The 16,516-nt window shown below is 42.7% G+C and overlaps 1 protein-coding gene across 4 annotated transcripts in view; it reads left to right on the top strand.

The window, feature by feature from the left end:
• Positions 1-15,267, top strand: part of FAM114A1 (family with sequence similarity 114 member A1) — a 55,961-nt gene extending 40,694 nt beyond the window's left edge. For all 4 annotated transcript variants that reach the window (XM_037064332.1, XM_037064330.1, XM_037064331.1 and 1 more), the window contains 6 exons: positions 3,476-3,567; positions 5,278-5,439; positions 6,288-6,427; positions 8,726-8,798; positions 11,153-11,206; positions 12,901-15,267. In XM_037064332.1, the coding sequence (XP_036920227.1) occupies positions 3,476-3,567; positions 5,278-5,439; positions 6,288-6,427; positions 8,726-8,798; positions 11,153-11,206; positions 12,901-13,002 (623 nt within the window). In that variant the 3' untranslated portion in view covers positions 13,003-15,267. The remainder of the gene's footprint in view (positions 1-3,475; positions 3,568-5,277; positions 5,440-6,287; positions 6,428-8,725; positions 8,799-11,152; positions 11,207-12,900) is intronic.
• Positions 15,268-16,516: the final 1,249 nt, after the last annotated feature.

The following is a 16,516-nucleotide window of genomic DNA, read 5'->3' as shown; positions in this document are numbered from 1 at the left end:
CTCTCTCCTTTAATTTATACGTGTAGCAGTTAGGATGTATTTGTGAGTGGCCTGTGCTCTGCCTCAAACTTATAGTTCATGCGAAGGCACCCAGAACACTAGGGCGTTGTGTCAGGCTGTCAATCACAGAGCTGAGCCAGCTGTGCTCTCCCCATAATCCTCCAGCCAGACAATGGCATGGCCCCCAGCACACTGGGACCTATTTTGTGAGAAGCAAGACTTCTCTGAGAGGGGGGAAAATGGTCTCCAAGATAGGCATAGTGTTGATAAAGTTGTCCATCTGGGAGCAGAATGTAGTAAAACACTTGGTACGTACACGAGCAGTGATTTCTTACTCATGTCATCGCACTACAGCCACAGAGTTCGTTCAGGTTATGCCGAAGGGTCAAGCAGTCATGGACAGGACAGAGCTGGCTTCTGGGACCATGTGAAGAGTCCCACTTGAAACATTTGCTCCATTTACACGCTATACAGCCTTGAACAAGTGCTGTAACCTTTCCGAAACTCAGTGTCTCACCTGTAAATTCTGACAATGATACACATTTTCAAGGGCTATTGTGAGGATCACAATTAGATAGTGTACGTAAAAACATGTATCACAGTGCTCGGCCCACAGAGCTGCTCAAAAATGTTAGCCGTGATTGTTACTTAAAGTGCTCACACAATGCCAGGAAAACAGTAAAGGTGTAGGAAGTTGTAGCTTTGATTTACGGGTGCCCTTGATGCTACCCACACACAGAGCAGTGGTAAGGTGCATCCATTCCATCAAGTCACTGCAGGTGTTTTGTGTCCAGCTGGGTCACATGCCTTTAACCAGAGCTCAAACACAAGCGCTCCCAACGCTTCTTCCTCAATGCTCAGGCCAAATCATCCTAAGCGTTTGCAAACTGTCGTCTAAATCCGATCTCCCACTTTAGCCCCACATACTGACCTCACGAGCCTTCGGTTTAATGAGCTTTGTGCTCATTGCATCAGAACAGAAGAATCAGTTACACTAAAGCATAGGAAGAGGCCACTATCACAGAGACTGTTGGAGAATTATGTTTTTGAGCATTTGTATGTTTCTCCAAAGTCACGAAGGACGACAGCCTTGTCTCTGGGTTAGTAATGAAGAAAGTATGAGGCTAGCTGTTGAAGGTCACGGAGCCAGTGTTCTGGACTCAGGATGAAATACTATAGATGCCTGTCTTCCAGATTAACAATCACCACAAAGAGCCAGGCTGTTTCTCTTCAGTGTCTGGATGCCTGAGGTAGACCAGGGTCCTATTAGGGGTTCACTCAGAAAGGATAAAAAGAGGACCCCCGATTCCCCAGAAGGTCAAGGAGACCTTGCTGCCAGTGCAGGTGAAGGCAGCCTTGCCGCCCCAGTTAGTGCCACTTCCAGGGGGAAAACCTCGGTCCAATCCTGTCAAAGAGAAAACAGTATGCTCCAGTCTCCGTGTAGACTTTCAGTAAATTGAGATTCTTTTTAACATGACAAAAAAATTAAAGTCCTAAAGAGTATGTGTAAGATATGGTAGATCTGTCTCTCCTTAAGTGACAGAACGCTGTCATCTCCCATAGCATATCCATTTTCCCAAAGGGCATCATCTCCAGAGGATCAAACCACTATTAATTTTTCCCCCAACTATGTAGGAGGCATTTTCAGAGAAGACCACTTAGTCCTCTCAGAAGACAAAACCTCTACTTTGCTTTATGAGGCAGATAGCAACTCCAGACCACGGCTAGGTTGGGAGCTGTGCAGACTTCAATAAACCACTATTAATTTTAGTTAATTTAGTAAAGGAATGGTATTTGAACACTTAAAAAAGAACCGGAGGAAGACTTAAAAAGAACCAGAGGAAGAGAATAACAGGGTAGCCATTAATCAATCGAGTTATGACGGAGCGTTACAACGTATCAGTGGGACGAGCAGACCATCCGGGAGCGGCACTGGGGAAGAAACTAGAACGTTGCCATCAATGTTTTTCTTGTCAGTACTTACATTCCTAAAAGCTTCCTCACGTTTAAATAATGCATTCGATGGTCTCCAAAAATGTAATAAACTGTCATTTTTAGATAAATTGAATATCAGTCTCCCTGGAAGTTAATAATGTTAGCTAATGATTTGCATGTCTGTCTTCCCAGCAAAGTATAATTTCACCACACTGCCATGGGTCTCTAATTTGGTTTACCACGGTTGGGAAGAGATTTGTAAAGGCTGTTTTCTAGTTTTATTGCCTTGGAGAAGGTTTTCTCACCTTATACATAGACTAAGAGTTGTAGTAATAGGTATTCTTTGTTGCAACATTTGTTAATATCTGTTTTGTCTGCTTCCATTTTTCTCTAATTTTTTCTAAAATATTTGGCAGATGCTATTGGTGTGTTTTCCTGTTTTATAGAATGAGTGAACATTTAAAAGCTGGGGCTGTGCAAAGTACTTAATTCCTAACTTGCTATTGATTATTCTTACATATTTTAATCTCCTAACATTGTATCTTTGTAGCTCTTCACAATATACTTACATAAAACTTTAGTGTTTACAAAATACTTCTGTATTTGTTCTATTAGTCAGTCCCTGCAGCACTGCTAGAGAGGAGAGGGGTGGCTTGTATCACCCCACGTGTGCAGGGGAGGGTTTGGAAGCTAAGAAGCCCCTCGACTGGCCCCGTGCCACAGACCCATTAAATACTGGAGCCGGGGTGGAACCCACCCTGCAAAGCCCGGGTACAGGCTCTTTCCACCCGGTGACACTGCCTCCCACAGAATGAGAAGGGCCGGGCGGTTTGGGAACAAGACCTTGTCGATGCTCAGATGTGTCCCTCTTACTTTGCCAACCTAGAGAGGATGAGACTGAGACCTCTGCCCAGCGGAGAGAGACTCTCAGCTTTTGATGAAATCTCTCTCTCTGTCTTTCTCTCTCTCCCCTGCCCCAACATCTTTCTCTCCCATCCACCCCCAGCTCTCCCGTGGTGTGTGTGACTCATGCCTTCTCATTCTCAAAGGCTCAGCCCACACGCCACTTCCTCCATTGAGGCTAATTCGGCTTCCTCAGCACAGCGGCTCTGTGGACAGGAAAGGGCGTCCTGGGTGGCATCGGGGTTGCAGTGCTAGGCATTACAAGACTCTAAGTCATAAATACAGTGTTGTCCCAGGTCACCCAGGCCTAAGAAAGGGCACTCATTTGTTCATTCAGCCATTCTTTCACCGAATAGCTGCTGACCACCTATAGCTGCAAGTAAGGCAGGTGTGTCCCTCTCTCTCCTCACGTTGCCTCCCCAGCAGCCTGGCGCACCCCAGCCAGTGGTATGAGCTGCAGCCCCTGCCCCCAGCAGCCCCCCACTCAGCAGCAGCATGCTGCCTCTGCAGTGTCATGAGTGGGTGAAGTTCATCTTTGCCTGGCAGCTGGAGGGCAGGCTGTAGGTTGGGGGAGCTGCCACGTCTGAACGATGAAAAATAAATCATGCTTCTTACTTCTGTCACTTTCTGTTTCTAGGCTCAGAAGAAAGGGGAGGAGAATTTGCCAGCATGCTTACAGAGCTTCTCTTTGAATTACATGTTGCGGCCACGCCTGACAAACTCAATAAGGTCAGCACCATCGGCGCGGGGGGGTTTACCTCTTAGAGGAAGGTCTGAGTTATAAAATTCCAGAGATCCACCTGAAATGGAAAAACCCCAAAAGGCACATGGGTGGAGGGAAGTCTGTGGTCAGTAATTAAGATCCGAGGAGGCTGCATAATGAAGTGTGATGGTAGAGAACAGACTAGACTGTCGGGAGACCTGTGTTTTAGTTGCAACTCCGCTAGTAATTACCTTATGACCTTGAACAAGTCACTTCTCCCCAAAATAGAATTTTACCTCAGAGCAGTGGTTCTCTCCGGCATAGGGGGAGAAGAAACACCAAGGGGCTTTTTCAAATGCCACCTCCCTCCCCCACTAACTCGATAGGCCTGAATCACGCAGAAAGAAGCACGCCAGCCAGGTCAGCCCCTTGTCCCCTCCCACCTGGAGAGCTGGGACTACTGGGGCTTGGAGCGTCCCAGCTGCGAGCGCCTGGGTTCCTCTAACTGTCCCACAGCAGGCTTTGCCAGTTAGTGCAAGGTCTTGCCCTGGAGTTTCTTAAGGGGTATACTGACCACTATCCCCCTTAAGAAGCTGTGTCATTTGTCCTATTCCCTCTCTTTTTGTTTTCCTTTTCTTCTCTTTAGCCAGCAGGAGTTGGCCCTCGTTTATCGAGGTGGGTGAGGAAAGGGCAGAGTGAGGCAGCCAGGAGGGAAGATGAGTAATTTCTTTCTCTCTGATAGAGGTCACCGATTCTGGCAGGTCAGTGACCTGAACACAATGGGAGATTGCCTCATTCATCTCCAAGCAGCACCTGCCAGTGCTCCAGGAGCTTGCGTGGGCTCCCCGGGTTACTTGCATAGTCAGGTAAACCCTGGCACCTCCGTGCAGACTCACCAGGGACAGCAGCGTTGGGTTCTGGCTCCCCAAATCTCTGCACCGTTAACTTGCCATTCGACCCTCTGATGTATTAAACATTCGATGTGTAAGCTTTCAGATGAGAAGTTTAGCATAAATTCAGATACAGCTTTCACTTAAGCAAACAGCTTAAACTAAGGTGATAAAACTTCCCTTCTAAATTCAGGGAGAAGCAGATAGGAAGGGTGGTTTACGATTGTCCAATTTAGACTTAATTTTTCAGGCACTCCTGGGAAATTAAACCAGTCACAGAGCAGCACCTAGTCATTCCAACAGCCCTTCTTTCCCCACTCCCTTCCCCCGTGAGGTCGGAAGACCCAGCACAGAGAGAAGATGAGCCATTGCTCACCTTCCCGGCGTGGTGTATTATTAGGCTCATGAAACACTGAGCGCTTCGTGAGACATAGCGGATGAGGGAATTTGCTTTAGCAACCACCCTGGCTAAATGTCTAACCTACATATTAAAAAAGAACTGTGGTTCTTCTATGGCTGTTCATGAAAAGGGAAAAATACACTATCACTCTTTCAAGGTGACTGTCATTTTTTTTCTTATCTGAGTGTCATGTTAGAGTGGTTTTTTTTTTAACTCCTCTAGGCTTGTATAGTTCTCTCCGTACTTTCTGTCCCCTTTTCCTACTTTATGTTCATCCAAAAGCAAGGTGTTTGGGAGGAGCTTACAGAATTGCCCCAGCGTTCTTTAAATACACAGAGAACCAGCCTGGACAGTGTAGGGCAACTTGATCCTAGTCTGGAGACTGGAATTTCGTAGTCTTCATAGTCACACAATAAATGTCTTGCTTTGGCTGGGGGCCTTTGCAGGCCATGAAAAGGGCCCATGACTGGGTGGAAGATGATGCAACCATCGTGCCAGTAGATGTGGTGGACGAGGCAGAGGAGAAAACTAAGGAGGAGGAGGAGGAAGAGAAACCTGAAAACCCTGAAGAAGACAAGAAGGAAGGAAGGAGAACTAAAACAGTGGAGGTAAATTTATTTTAGAAGAGCAGGAATATGATGTTAATTTTATTAGCAGCCTAATTTTAAGTGAGGAAAAGCCATTTCATTTTTATTATAGAAATATGAGTATTAGTATAATAAACACTAAAATTTCTCCATGCCAAGATAATTTGCGACTTAGCATAGGTATGGTAGCTTTTCTTCATGTCTCTACAATTATAATTTAAAATGGGAAAAAACCAGATATTTAAGAATATAGTTGATTTACCTTGAGGGTGAAACTTCATCTTGTATGCAAATTTGAAACCATAAAATGTCTTTATGCCTCATAATTAGTGAGCTAATTGAAGCTTTTTTCCAAAAAAGTGTTATTGCTGTAGTTGTTATTGTTTAGTTTAGTAAATATATATGTGCATATTTTATGTCCTGCCTATGTTCAAAAAGGAGTTTGCAATAACTTTATCTCACATTGGATATTAATTTTACAGGAACTAATTTTTAAAATTAGTTCATGTTGAAAAAAATACCCTTTGAGGCCAATTTCATTCAACCACCCACTCACACGCTTTCTGGAGCACCTGCCTGTTGGGTGCCCAGCATTGCTCTGGGGACGAGGGACATAGCTGTGACTAAGGCTTGCCACGTCCCCAGGAACCCAGCGGCACGTCTATCATCTGGCAGCACTTCCACTTAGAAAAGTCTTAGACACGCCTATGAATCTTTGGGTAAACTTTTCAGGTTATATTTGTTTTTTTAAAGCATATATATATACATACATATACATATATATATATATATTTATATTTAATACCGCAGGTTTTTTTTAAAGCATCTGCTCAGTGAATAATTTTCTTTCTCGCACTTGCTCACTCCAGGAAGTATACATGCTGTCCATTGAAAGCCTGGCGGAAGTCACAGCACGCTGTATCGAGCAGCTTCATAAAGTAGCAGAGTTAATTCTTCATGGGCAAGAAGAGGAAAAACCAGCTCAGGACCAAGCAAAAGTTCTGATAAGGTAAATGTTATTTTAAACGCTTATTTTTCCAGTTTTACATGTGTATACCATTTGAATACACACACACACCCAGGCTACTAAAGATTCAGATTTTGAGTCAAATAATTCTAGTGTTTATGGTCACATTAAGGAACAAGGACTGTCTTAAGAAATGAACAATGTTAACAAGGATAACAATAGTTAACTAGACATTTCAGGAATTATTTATGAGGAGATTTAAGGGAAAACATTCAGAGCTCAGTAAGTGTTTATTTTAATAGACCAAGTCTTGGAAGCACAGACCTTTGAGGGTAATCATGTTTTCAACATACCACACAAATACTGAAAGGAAACCTTAACGTGACTTCTCAGCAAGCATCACAACAATATACAGACACCCCCACACTGCCCAGGGACTTCTATCAGCTCTAAACGCTCTGAATCCTGTCAATGGTGGTTGCTAGTGTGAGCCAGTTCACTGTAGACTGCATGCATGTGGCCATGTGCAGGCAGAATATGTTATATTCTCCAATACATACAAGTTGTTATTGATTCATCTAGTGAAATAAAATGTATGTATGTAACTTTATATACATGAAAATAATTGGCATGGAGTGGAAAAATAAGCCATTAACTTTTATACACATGGCTGTGTGTTGTAGTATAGAAAATTAGCACAGGTCCGAACATCATCTCATTATTATACGAACACAGGAGCCAATAATAAGAGCCTCCTAAAAATACTTGGGTACATACACACACATCTCAACTCACTCATTGACTTCAGTAGCTAACTAGTCTTTGCTTATTGCTGCATTTGGCATTATAGGCTGGGGAGAAAATTTTTAGTGGAAGGACCTTCCAAAAAGTCCATATTAGTCAATTACCACTCCTCACTTATAAGCAAGTGTCACCTGTTCTAGATTTTCATATCTAAACACATGAAAGTCAAAGACGTTGTACGAACTTTACATTCCTATCTTTAACATGCCCTGCAAAGAATATTGCTTGCTTCAATGTGTAGGAGGCAGAGGAAATGGCAAAATAGGAAAAGGTTAAAATACTGATGAAAACACCCAGGTGCTGTTTTGGATTTGCTGTGCTGACTTGAGAGGGGAGGGCTGAAGTTCCGACGTGTGTACCGAGAGCAGGACCTGGCTCCTGGCTGCCCTCGGCTTTGCAGTCCCCATCCTCACCCTCAGCCAGCTGCACAGCAAAGGGTATTCAGACCTCCCATTGGTCTGGATAGGTACCTCTCTGCCCACGTGCCTAAGAACATAGGCAGAATGGCTCTGGGCCGTCTCCTAGCTTCAGTCCTGACTCATTTTGCAGAGAAGTCCTGGTGGGTGGGTAGATGGATAGATGGCCAGATAGGTGAATATTGCTCAGCAAACCTGAGTACCTAGCTTAGACAAGGACCCCTGTTTCTCAGAACAAAGCTTCCTTCTATTTTCTGCACTGGGTCTTTCCTTAACTTTATTATTTTTCTAATTGCATTTTAGTCACTATTCATAAAAGGCATAGATATTATTTTTGAAAATCAGACGGCACCTACGTTGTTAGGTAATTAGGTTGTTTTCCGTTTTTATCATCATTGGTAATGTAACACATTGCTTTAGTGAAATATTTGTGTCTATCTTGTGTTATTTTCTTGGGGTAAAGTCTTGGCCGTGGAATGGCTGGAATAAACTTGAGTTTTGATATATCTTAAAAACATATTCTATAGGATCTTTCTCTTCGAGCATCTAATAAAAACAATCAAGGTATCAAGAGACACCTGAGTTTGAATTTTAGCTGTGTCACTTCCCACTGCATGCCCTGTGCAAGTTATCAATACTCCATGTCCTTAAGTGTCATTTTCTTCATCTCTAAAATGGGCATAATAATGTTACCCATAAGGTCACTGTGAGGATTAAATGTGATTATTCATGCAAAAGTACCTAACATAGGGCCTCGATCAATGTTCATTATTATTTGAAAATCATCAAAAACCTGGAGAAAAGCCACTTGGCAAGAATCTTAATCCCTTTACATGTGGCTCTCAAGACTGGCAGGTATTCTTCTGCTGAGGTTCTGATTCTAGAAAGAGGTAGGCTGTATTAGATGATTCAGCTTCAATTAAGCATGCAAAGAAACCCAGGATTAGATTAAACTGTGCTTGTGAATTATGGAAAGTTATTAAGAAAAACATTCCTACAAAGCATCTTCAAATTTGTGTGCCATTCTTTTATGTGGAATATGGTATTAATATCAGTGATTGTCTTGATGGTTATATTACTTTATTGAAAATCCCCAAACCACTTTTTTTTAAAATTTCAGATTAACTACTGCAATGTGTAATGAAGTAGCCTCCTTATCAAAGAAGTTTACAAATTCCTTAACCACGGTTGGGGTAAGATTGTAATACCGATGCTTTTTTCGCCTTTTTAAGGGAGATGGGTCTCCGAGGGGCTTCTGTCAAAGGTGGAGGATCCAGGGCCTCCTTTGATAGCTCCACAAAACAGAAGCTCAGTCGGGATGTTTGCTAAAACCAGGCGCGGAGCACCGTCTCCAAGGACAGACATGCGGCTCAGGCTCTCATCTGACTGGGTTTTAGCCCTGACACTGTTCCTGGGATGTTGGTGGGTTCTCGAGCAGCTCTGGGGAATGTTCACAGAATTGCTCTCCATTCCTCTTCCATATGGTAGCTCCAGCACAGAGCTTCTCACACCTGAATGTGCAAGCAATTGGCCTGGAGATCTTGTTAAAATGCAGATTCTGATTCAGTAGGTCTGGCATGAGGACCGAGATCTGGCATTTCTGACCAGCTCCCACATGATAACAACTTTTCTGACCCACAGTCTACAATTTGAGTAGCAAAGCTCAGATGACAGGCTTCGTACTTGAGCTTGTGTGTGTGTGTGTGTGTGTGTGTGACCCTTGAACAACATAGGTTTGAACTGCTCAGGATCCACTCATATGTGGATTTTTTTTTCAAGAAATACTGTAAATGTATCTTCCTTATGATTTTCTTAATGAAATTTTATTTTCTCTGACTTACTCTGTTGTAAGAATACAGTATATAAAACATATCATGTACAAAATATGTGTTAATTGACTGTTTACGTAATCTGTAAGGCTTTCTGTCAGCAGGAGGCTATTGGTAGTTAAGATTTGGGGGCATCAAAAGTAATCCACAAGCCCTGGCTGGCGTGGCTCAGTGGGCTGAGCACAGGCTGTGAACCGAAGTGTCGCAGGTTCGATTCCCAGTCAGGGCACGTGCCTGGGTTGCAGGTCAGGGCCCAGGGGGGACCACACGAGAGGCAACCACACATTGATGTTTCTCTCTCTTTCCCCCTCCCTTCCCCTCTCTAAAAAAAAAGTAATCCACAGACTTCTGACTGTGTGGGGGTTCAGCCCCTTACCCCCATGTTGTTCAAGGGTCAACTGTATATGTACACACGTGTACAAATGTTTACATGCAGAAAATCACAAACACACAAGTTACAATTTTGGAGAAAGGAAAAGCTAAGTGTAAATGGAGCTCCCTGAACTGCCTCTCCCCACAACAGCCCTCCTCATCTTGGACCGTGATGAGTCCTTTACACCCAGTCCCAGTTTCTGTGCCCCACAACAGCCATTACTCAGAACTCGAAGTTAATGAGTGTGTATTGCTCTCCAGACTCTATTAAAATTGCTTGTACATCTCATTGATTCTGAAAACCAATGTCATTTTACTGCCCTCATTTTTATTATATTTTAGAGGCTTATTGATAATCAAGTAAACATGAAAGCAAAAACCATAATGGATTTTCTGGTTACTTACTAAAATGCCTGGGCTTTTAAAGATTTTTTTTTCTCACCAAAATTTCATTATGGTTTCCCCAGTAGAGTAATGTCAGTAAGAGGGGGCTGTTCTGGGAAGATGTATTTCATTTACATGTTGTACTTTTGTTTACCATAAAGTCTTCTGGGTATAGTAAGGAAAACCGTCCACTAAGATTGCCCTCTCTCTTCCCAGTTCCTTTGATTACTTATTGTCCAAGAGTAGACTGAACACTTTAGACAGAGAAGACTGTTGATGGATGGACCAATGGTGGAGATGATAAGGATGGTGCTGATGCGAGCTCTCATTTTTGAAAACCTACTTTACATCAGGCTCCGTATTCTGTGCTTTGCATATTTTTACCTTTTGAAAACTGGGATCTGTGTTTGCAGATCAGTACTTTTACTATTAAAATACTTAGCTCACCTGTAGAATTTAAGGGGGCTTCCCCCAAAGGACAAAGCAACAACTTCAGTCGTCTAGATAAATATTTTAATGCACTATTTTTAAAAATCGAAATGAATGCCAGACGATTTTAAGTGAGGCCAGGCCCCAGCCCTGAATTGCTGCATCTCGGCCTTGCCCTCCTCCCCCTGAGCCCAAACCTGCTGCAAGTCTTCCGTGGTCAAAAAGGTCTGAGTTTAAATCTCTAGCTTTGTGGCCTTAAACAAGTTACTCAACCTTCCTGATGGCTGTTTTTTCATCTTTAAATTAGGGTTGTCGTGGGACCTACGTACCCACCTCCCAGGGTTTCTGTCAAAATTAAATGAAATCATCCAGGGGAAGCAGCAAATAGGAAGCCCGGTCTCGAGTACCCTTTCCACTTCTCCTCTCCTTCCTGTCCAAGAGGTCCCTCAGCAGAGTCGGTGTGTGACATGGCACGTGGCACGCCGTGCAGCATGAGCACCTAATCTGTCAATTTCATCCTTTTGATTCCGCAGAGTGACAAGAAGGCTGAAGTCCTTAACCCCATGATCGATAGTGTATTGTTAGAGGTAAGTGTCCCCGGGGAGAAAGTGCTTCTGAATCAAAGCAAATGTTAGAGCTACGCTTTTCCCCGGGCAGCGAGTGTTGCTACGATTCTCAATCATATCATCAGCAGTCTTTTTCTGAGTACATTTGAGGAGCTCGACCAGCTGTAAACCCTCCTGTGAAGCAACAATATGTAATTTCCAAGAATTCCTGATGATAAAGAGAAACGCAAAGCTTGCATGCTATTCCTGTCGCTGTTTTCTCTGGCAGAAGCAGATTTCTGTTACCGAGTTTGACGCCAGATTTGACACTGTGATTTTCCTACAAATGGGCCCTTCCCTTCATTCACAATAAACTTTGGTTTATTTCATGGGGTCTAAGCTCCAGACTGGCAGAATAACAAGTAGACTTGAACTGTTCGGTGACCAGAGGCGCCATCCTCTGTAACTACTCGCTCCATGGCCTCTCTACTCACCAGGACTTTGTAGCATAGAGAGGAGGCTGCCCTGACACCTTGATGGCTTTGCCAGAAAGAGTGATGTGAGAAAGGCTCAAGGACACTCCTGAGTCAGAAGGCACGGCGTTCTACCTGTGGTTGGTGGGGCAGAGCCTTCCCTTAGGGGCTACATAATACAAAGCAGACATATCTGTAGCCACAGGGCACCCAGCTGATGCCATAAAGGACTAACAAGTTAAGTTTCAGCATGGGCCATGCATATACAGTAGGCTTTTGCAGTTTGAAGTAGGTGTCAATGGCAAAATTTGGAGATTACAAAACTTCAAGTAAGAGAGGGCTACCTATTAAATACATAGCATCATTTTAAGGAGTCGTGCTTTACTGTTAAGGAAAACTACCAAGGTATTACCAAAAAAGTAACAAAGTGGTGGCCCCAGGTGTTATTGTATAGGACAGAGCCACATATGGAATGGAGTCAACCAAAGGACAAGATGTGTGGGGGCAGGTTCTGGAGGGATAGACACAATTAAGAGGCAACCCGAGCAATCAGAGGCAGAATATGGAACAAGGAAGTCTCTCCCCTGGCCACCCAGAAGGCATCAGCAGATTAATTTACTGTGTCAGTCATGGAGAATATGAGGCTGAGTACTTATTCACTCTCCCAGTGGAACTGCCTCATCCTTTAGTTGCCTGAAACTTTGAATGGCCTCTCCCGCTAACGCTGCTGTGTGTTGGAGCACCCCAGAACCTGCCTGGCGACATCAGATATCCAAACAAAGTAGAGACAGCAACGCTCATGGGAGGACGCTAGGGTTCAAGGTTTGCCACACATAATGCACAGTATTTTCAGGTAGCTTTATTCAGACAGTTCTCACTCACTCATCTATAAGTTAGGGCAAACTAGAGCCCTCTTCATACTGTGCTTTGTGTTATTTCAAGACAGTGGGGATAGTTATCTGGGAAGGGGACAGTGAAGACTAGACATATTGGGTCATAAATAACACATTGATGTGTCCTCAAAGTTTATGGAAATGGCTTGCCTCACTTTGAGTGAATTCTTCTCTGTCTTAGTATGGTTCATTAAGAGTTAAACACATTCCATCTCAAGGGATGTGTTTACATTGCTTTAAGCCACCAATGTTACAAGGAAAATGCTATAAAATATTGTGGGGCTTGGTGAGGGAACATTGTCAAATCAGAAGGTTTGTCAGAACTGAACTATGAAAACACCCCTTGAACCCTCTGTCTGTTCCCTCTCAGGGCAGCAATAGCACGACATACATCCAGGACGCTTTCCAGCTGCTGCTGCCAGTTCTGCAGGTTTCACACATCCAGACCAGTTGTTCAGAAGCACAGCCATAAGCTGGCCAGACCCCGTCCAGTTAGAGGAAACAGCAGGCCACGTTGATTTGATATGTGTATCATCGAAGGTGTTGTCTTCCACGTATCTGGCCACAGACACCCATTTGAGGACACTACAAGCAATTTTGCACAGACAGTATTGAGAATGCAAGTTTAAAGAGAAGATCACTTCTCTTAGTGTATATGGTTATTTTACAAGTAATTGTGTTTTCTTGGTGTTAATTTAAGTGTACACAGCTTTGTATTGATAATTTTCTTTAATCTGAAATTCATTCACAAATACTCACTGCCATTTTCCTGGTCAAGCATGCTATACTTGGGGATTCTTGGGCAAACCTTAGACTTTTTTTTAATCCTTTAAATTTCCACCTTTAAATTTTCTATTCTTAAAGTATTACTTTAAGTCACCTCCTATACTGAACTTAGTTTTGTTACATAAATGTCATGGACAAAGATAACACTACTTATAGATTTAGCTATAATAGTTAAAGGGAAACATAAGCATCTCTTTAGAGCCATTCCTTCTTGAAACAAGCATTTATTGAGCTCCTACTGTACGCTCACAATAGAAGAATATGATCTCAGTCCACTAAAAACAAGTATTCTGAATGAGGGTTTATAATAATTCTTCAACTGCATTAAAATACAAATAAATTTTCTAAACCTTAAAAAACTTGAAGAACAATATACATTTATGGTTTTAAAAACATCTACTCTTCAATTTATTGTGTTTTCCCACCCTTTCAGAACTCTTTTATCCCAAACTTTGTATGCAGTATAAAAATATATATATGAAAGGGGGTACGACAGAGGATTTATTTTAAAACTGACTCCTTATGACCATAAATATGTGATAGCACAATTACGAATCTTGGAAGTGTTCAAATAGAAAATCAAAGGGGTTTCGACGGAGTTGACTCCTAGGACTGCATTTTAAAATCTACTGTAGCTGAGTCAGGCTGTTTTATGAATGCACAGGTCATTCTCACCAGTAGCAAACATCATCACTGCTGCCAAGGGGCAGAAAATGCTGGTGTGTGGGCTGCCTGACTGGTATATTGATCCAGGAAGGGCTGCGCAGAAGCGCCTGCAGCCAGGAGAGGCGTTCCCCATGGACACTTCTCTTCCTGAAGGCCACATGCCTGTCCTGGGTAGGGTGCCCTCTCATGTTTTTCTTTCAGCTGCCCCTACAGGCAGTTGCAAGACGTCCTGCCCAGGGGCTCTCTTTAGGGCAAACAAAGCCTATACTTTCCCGAGCGTGGGAAACCCCCCCTTTGCATTTGCTTTTATTCCCCTGAGGAGTCGACTGCCTCTGTGCCAGGAGGCATTCCTTTGTCTATGTTGTGTCTTTCACTGATGTGAATCCTGCAATGGCCAGGTAGAAAACATCAAAAACAATTGATTTACAATCTGGAAAAACACTATTCAAGGAATCAATTAAAGATTTTTTTACTTGCTTTATGATTGCCTGAAATGTTCCTGTTACTAAATCTAGAAGAAATTAACTGATGAAAATGTTCTACCTCTTCAGAAAGTTTAGACTTTTTTGTGTGGAGCAGAGAGGAAAGAACTTACACAATTTCTTCACATCAGATTTTTTTAGCATCGGGTAGATTTATAGACATTCACTGGAAATGCCAAAGAAACAAATCATTTCAAAGAAGCTGGGTTTCCAGAACTAGACTTTTAACCCTAACTGCACCCATTTAGTGCATTCCAAATCTTTAATCATAAAATAAAATAGAGACCTGTAGAAGAATGAGATAATTATTCTTTTAGAAGTGGGTGACATCATTTACATTGCATTTTCATGTGTTTTAATTGAATATTGAACGTTGCCAGGTAGAGATATGCGCTGAGAGATGATTCCCAGAGGCTAGCCTCATGGTCTGTGAACTAAAAGAGAATACTCAGCCACTGCATAGCCACCCTCCAGGATCTCTCCCTTTCAGTACCGTGTTTTCACCATCACTTTAAATAATTGCTTCTTTGCTTTGCTTTAAAAGCTGGCAAAGCACAGGATCCCAATCTGGGCAAAATGTCAGTCAGTTACTGGTTGAATGATTTAGCAGGCTTACTTTGAAAGCTTTCTATTCCTTAATAATCCTGTATATAAATTGGGTTCATTTCACTCTGTGCAATTACCCTGAACAAGCGTGCCAGATTTTTCTTCCATCAAGTGCAAAATAAGTTCTAGTCTAAATAATGAATGTAGTTCTGTGCCTGTGCCTTATTAAATAAAAAGCATCAAAAGCCTGTTTCAAACCCAAAGCAAAAATGCGTCCAAGGAAAATTCCTTTGGGGTATTGATACGCATGCTGCTAAAGGGCAAGATCGAGGCCCAATTCTGAAAGCAGGGGTCTTAAACAGCCTCTCCTCCTGAGAACAGATGTCTCTCTTTTCCCTGGGTCTCACACTGGGCTGCACTTCAAGTGCATGGTTCAATGAGTGGTGTGAGTAGCTGGAGGCAGTCGCAGGACTGAGCTGTGTTCCTTATTCCAACTCTAGGAACCAGGGACCTGAGCTGCCTTCCCAGGAAATGAAAGAAGCCCCGGCCTCAGGCAGCCTGAAGGAAAGTGCTGAGTACTGGGTAGATATCGGAACCCAGAAATGAGCATTTCTGTCTTTGTAGAAGTCAGCTGCTCCAGTTGCTCGCCTGTCGGGAAAGTCACCTTTGACACAGGCAGCCATGCTCACTTCAGGTAGAAACAAAAGCAGGCAGACTCCAATGACAGTCATCCCAGAAGTCCAAAACGTAATGTGTCTTAGGGAAATAATTTAGCAAACACGTAAAATAAACATATTTCTCTCCTCCCCTAAACAAATAAATGTGTACACACTTTATGTACGTGTGTGTGTGTGTGTGTGTGTGTGTGTGTGGAACAGATGGGGTGGATCATAATACATGACTTCAATCTCTATTTAATTTTATAAAAGCAATTACACTTCAGGGTTAAGGTAATTTTTGTAATGTAAAAATTGCCCTTTGATCTTCCTGTCAAGCGTGCCCTACATTTTTGTATTCAGATCCAGCTCCAACTTGGTTCTTAAATCCTCGTGTTTGTAAAGGCACATCAGAAGGAATCATCCTGAAAATTCCTCCGAGAACTGTAATTTTGCCCAGTTTTTGTAGTTGATTAGAATGGGAAAAACCGTAGGAGTGGGTTCAGACAAAAGAAAAAAAAAGAAACCTTTGTTAACCGTTTGTTTCATTTTCCTAGGAATCTTACTATTTATTCAGGTTTATGTTCCTTTTCTACATGCTCATCTATAATAGGCGCTCCATTCAATATCTGCAAATAAACAAAACTGAAGAAAGACATCATTCTGTTCTTTTTATTTATTTATTTTCCCCCCCAAATAATCTGACTTATTCCACCCTCGGAGCACTCCGCCTTCAGCAATGATTACATTATTACAGTCCAACGGTGAGAAAGGTGTTGATTGCGTTTCTGGTATCTCTGGCCTCTTGGATCACTGTAGACTGGGAAGAGAGGCTGATTATGCAAGGTTG

This window comes from Sturnira hondurensis, unplaced genomic scaffold (genome assembly GCF_014824575.4).
Source record: "Sturnira hondurensis isolate 20B ecotype Veracruz unplaced genomic scaffold, ASM1482457v3 Scaffold0015056, whole genome shotgun sequence".
In the NCBI taxonomy this organism is placed as follows: Eukaryota; Metazoa; Chordata; class Mammalia; order Chiroptera; family Phyllostomidae; genus Sturnira; species Sturnira hondurensis.
Note: the sequence above shows the minus strand (reverse complement) of the source record. Positions and strands in the feature narration are given on the sequence as shown.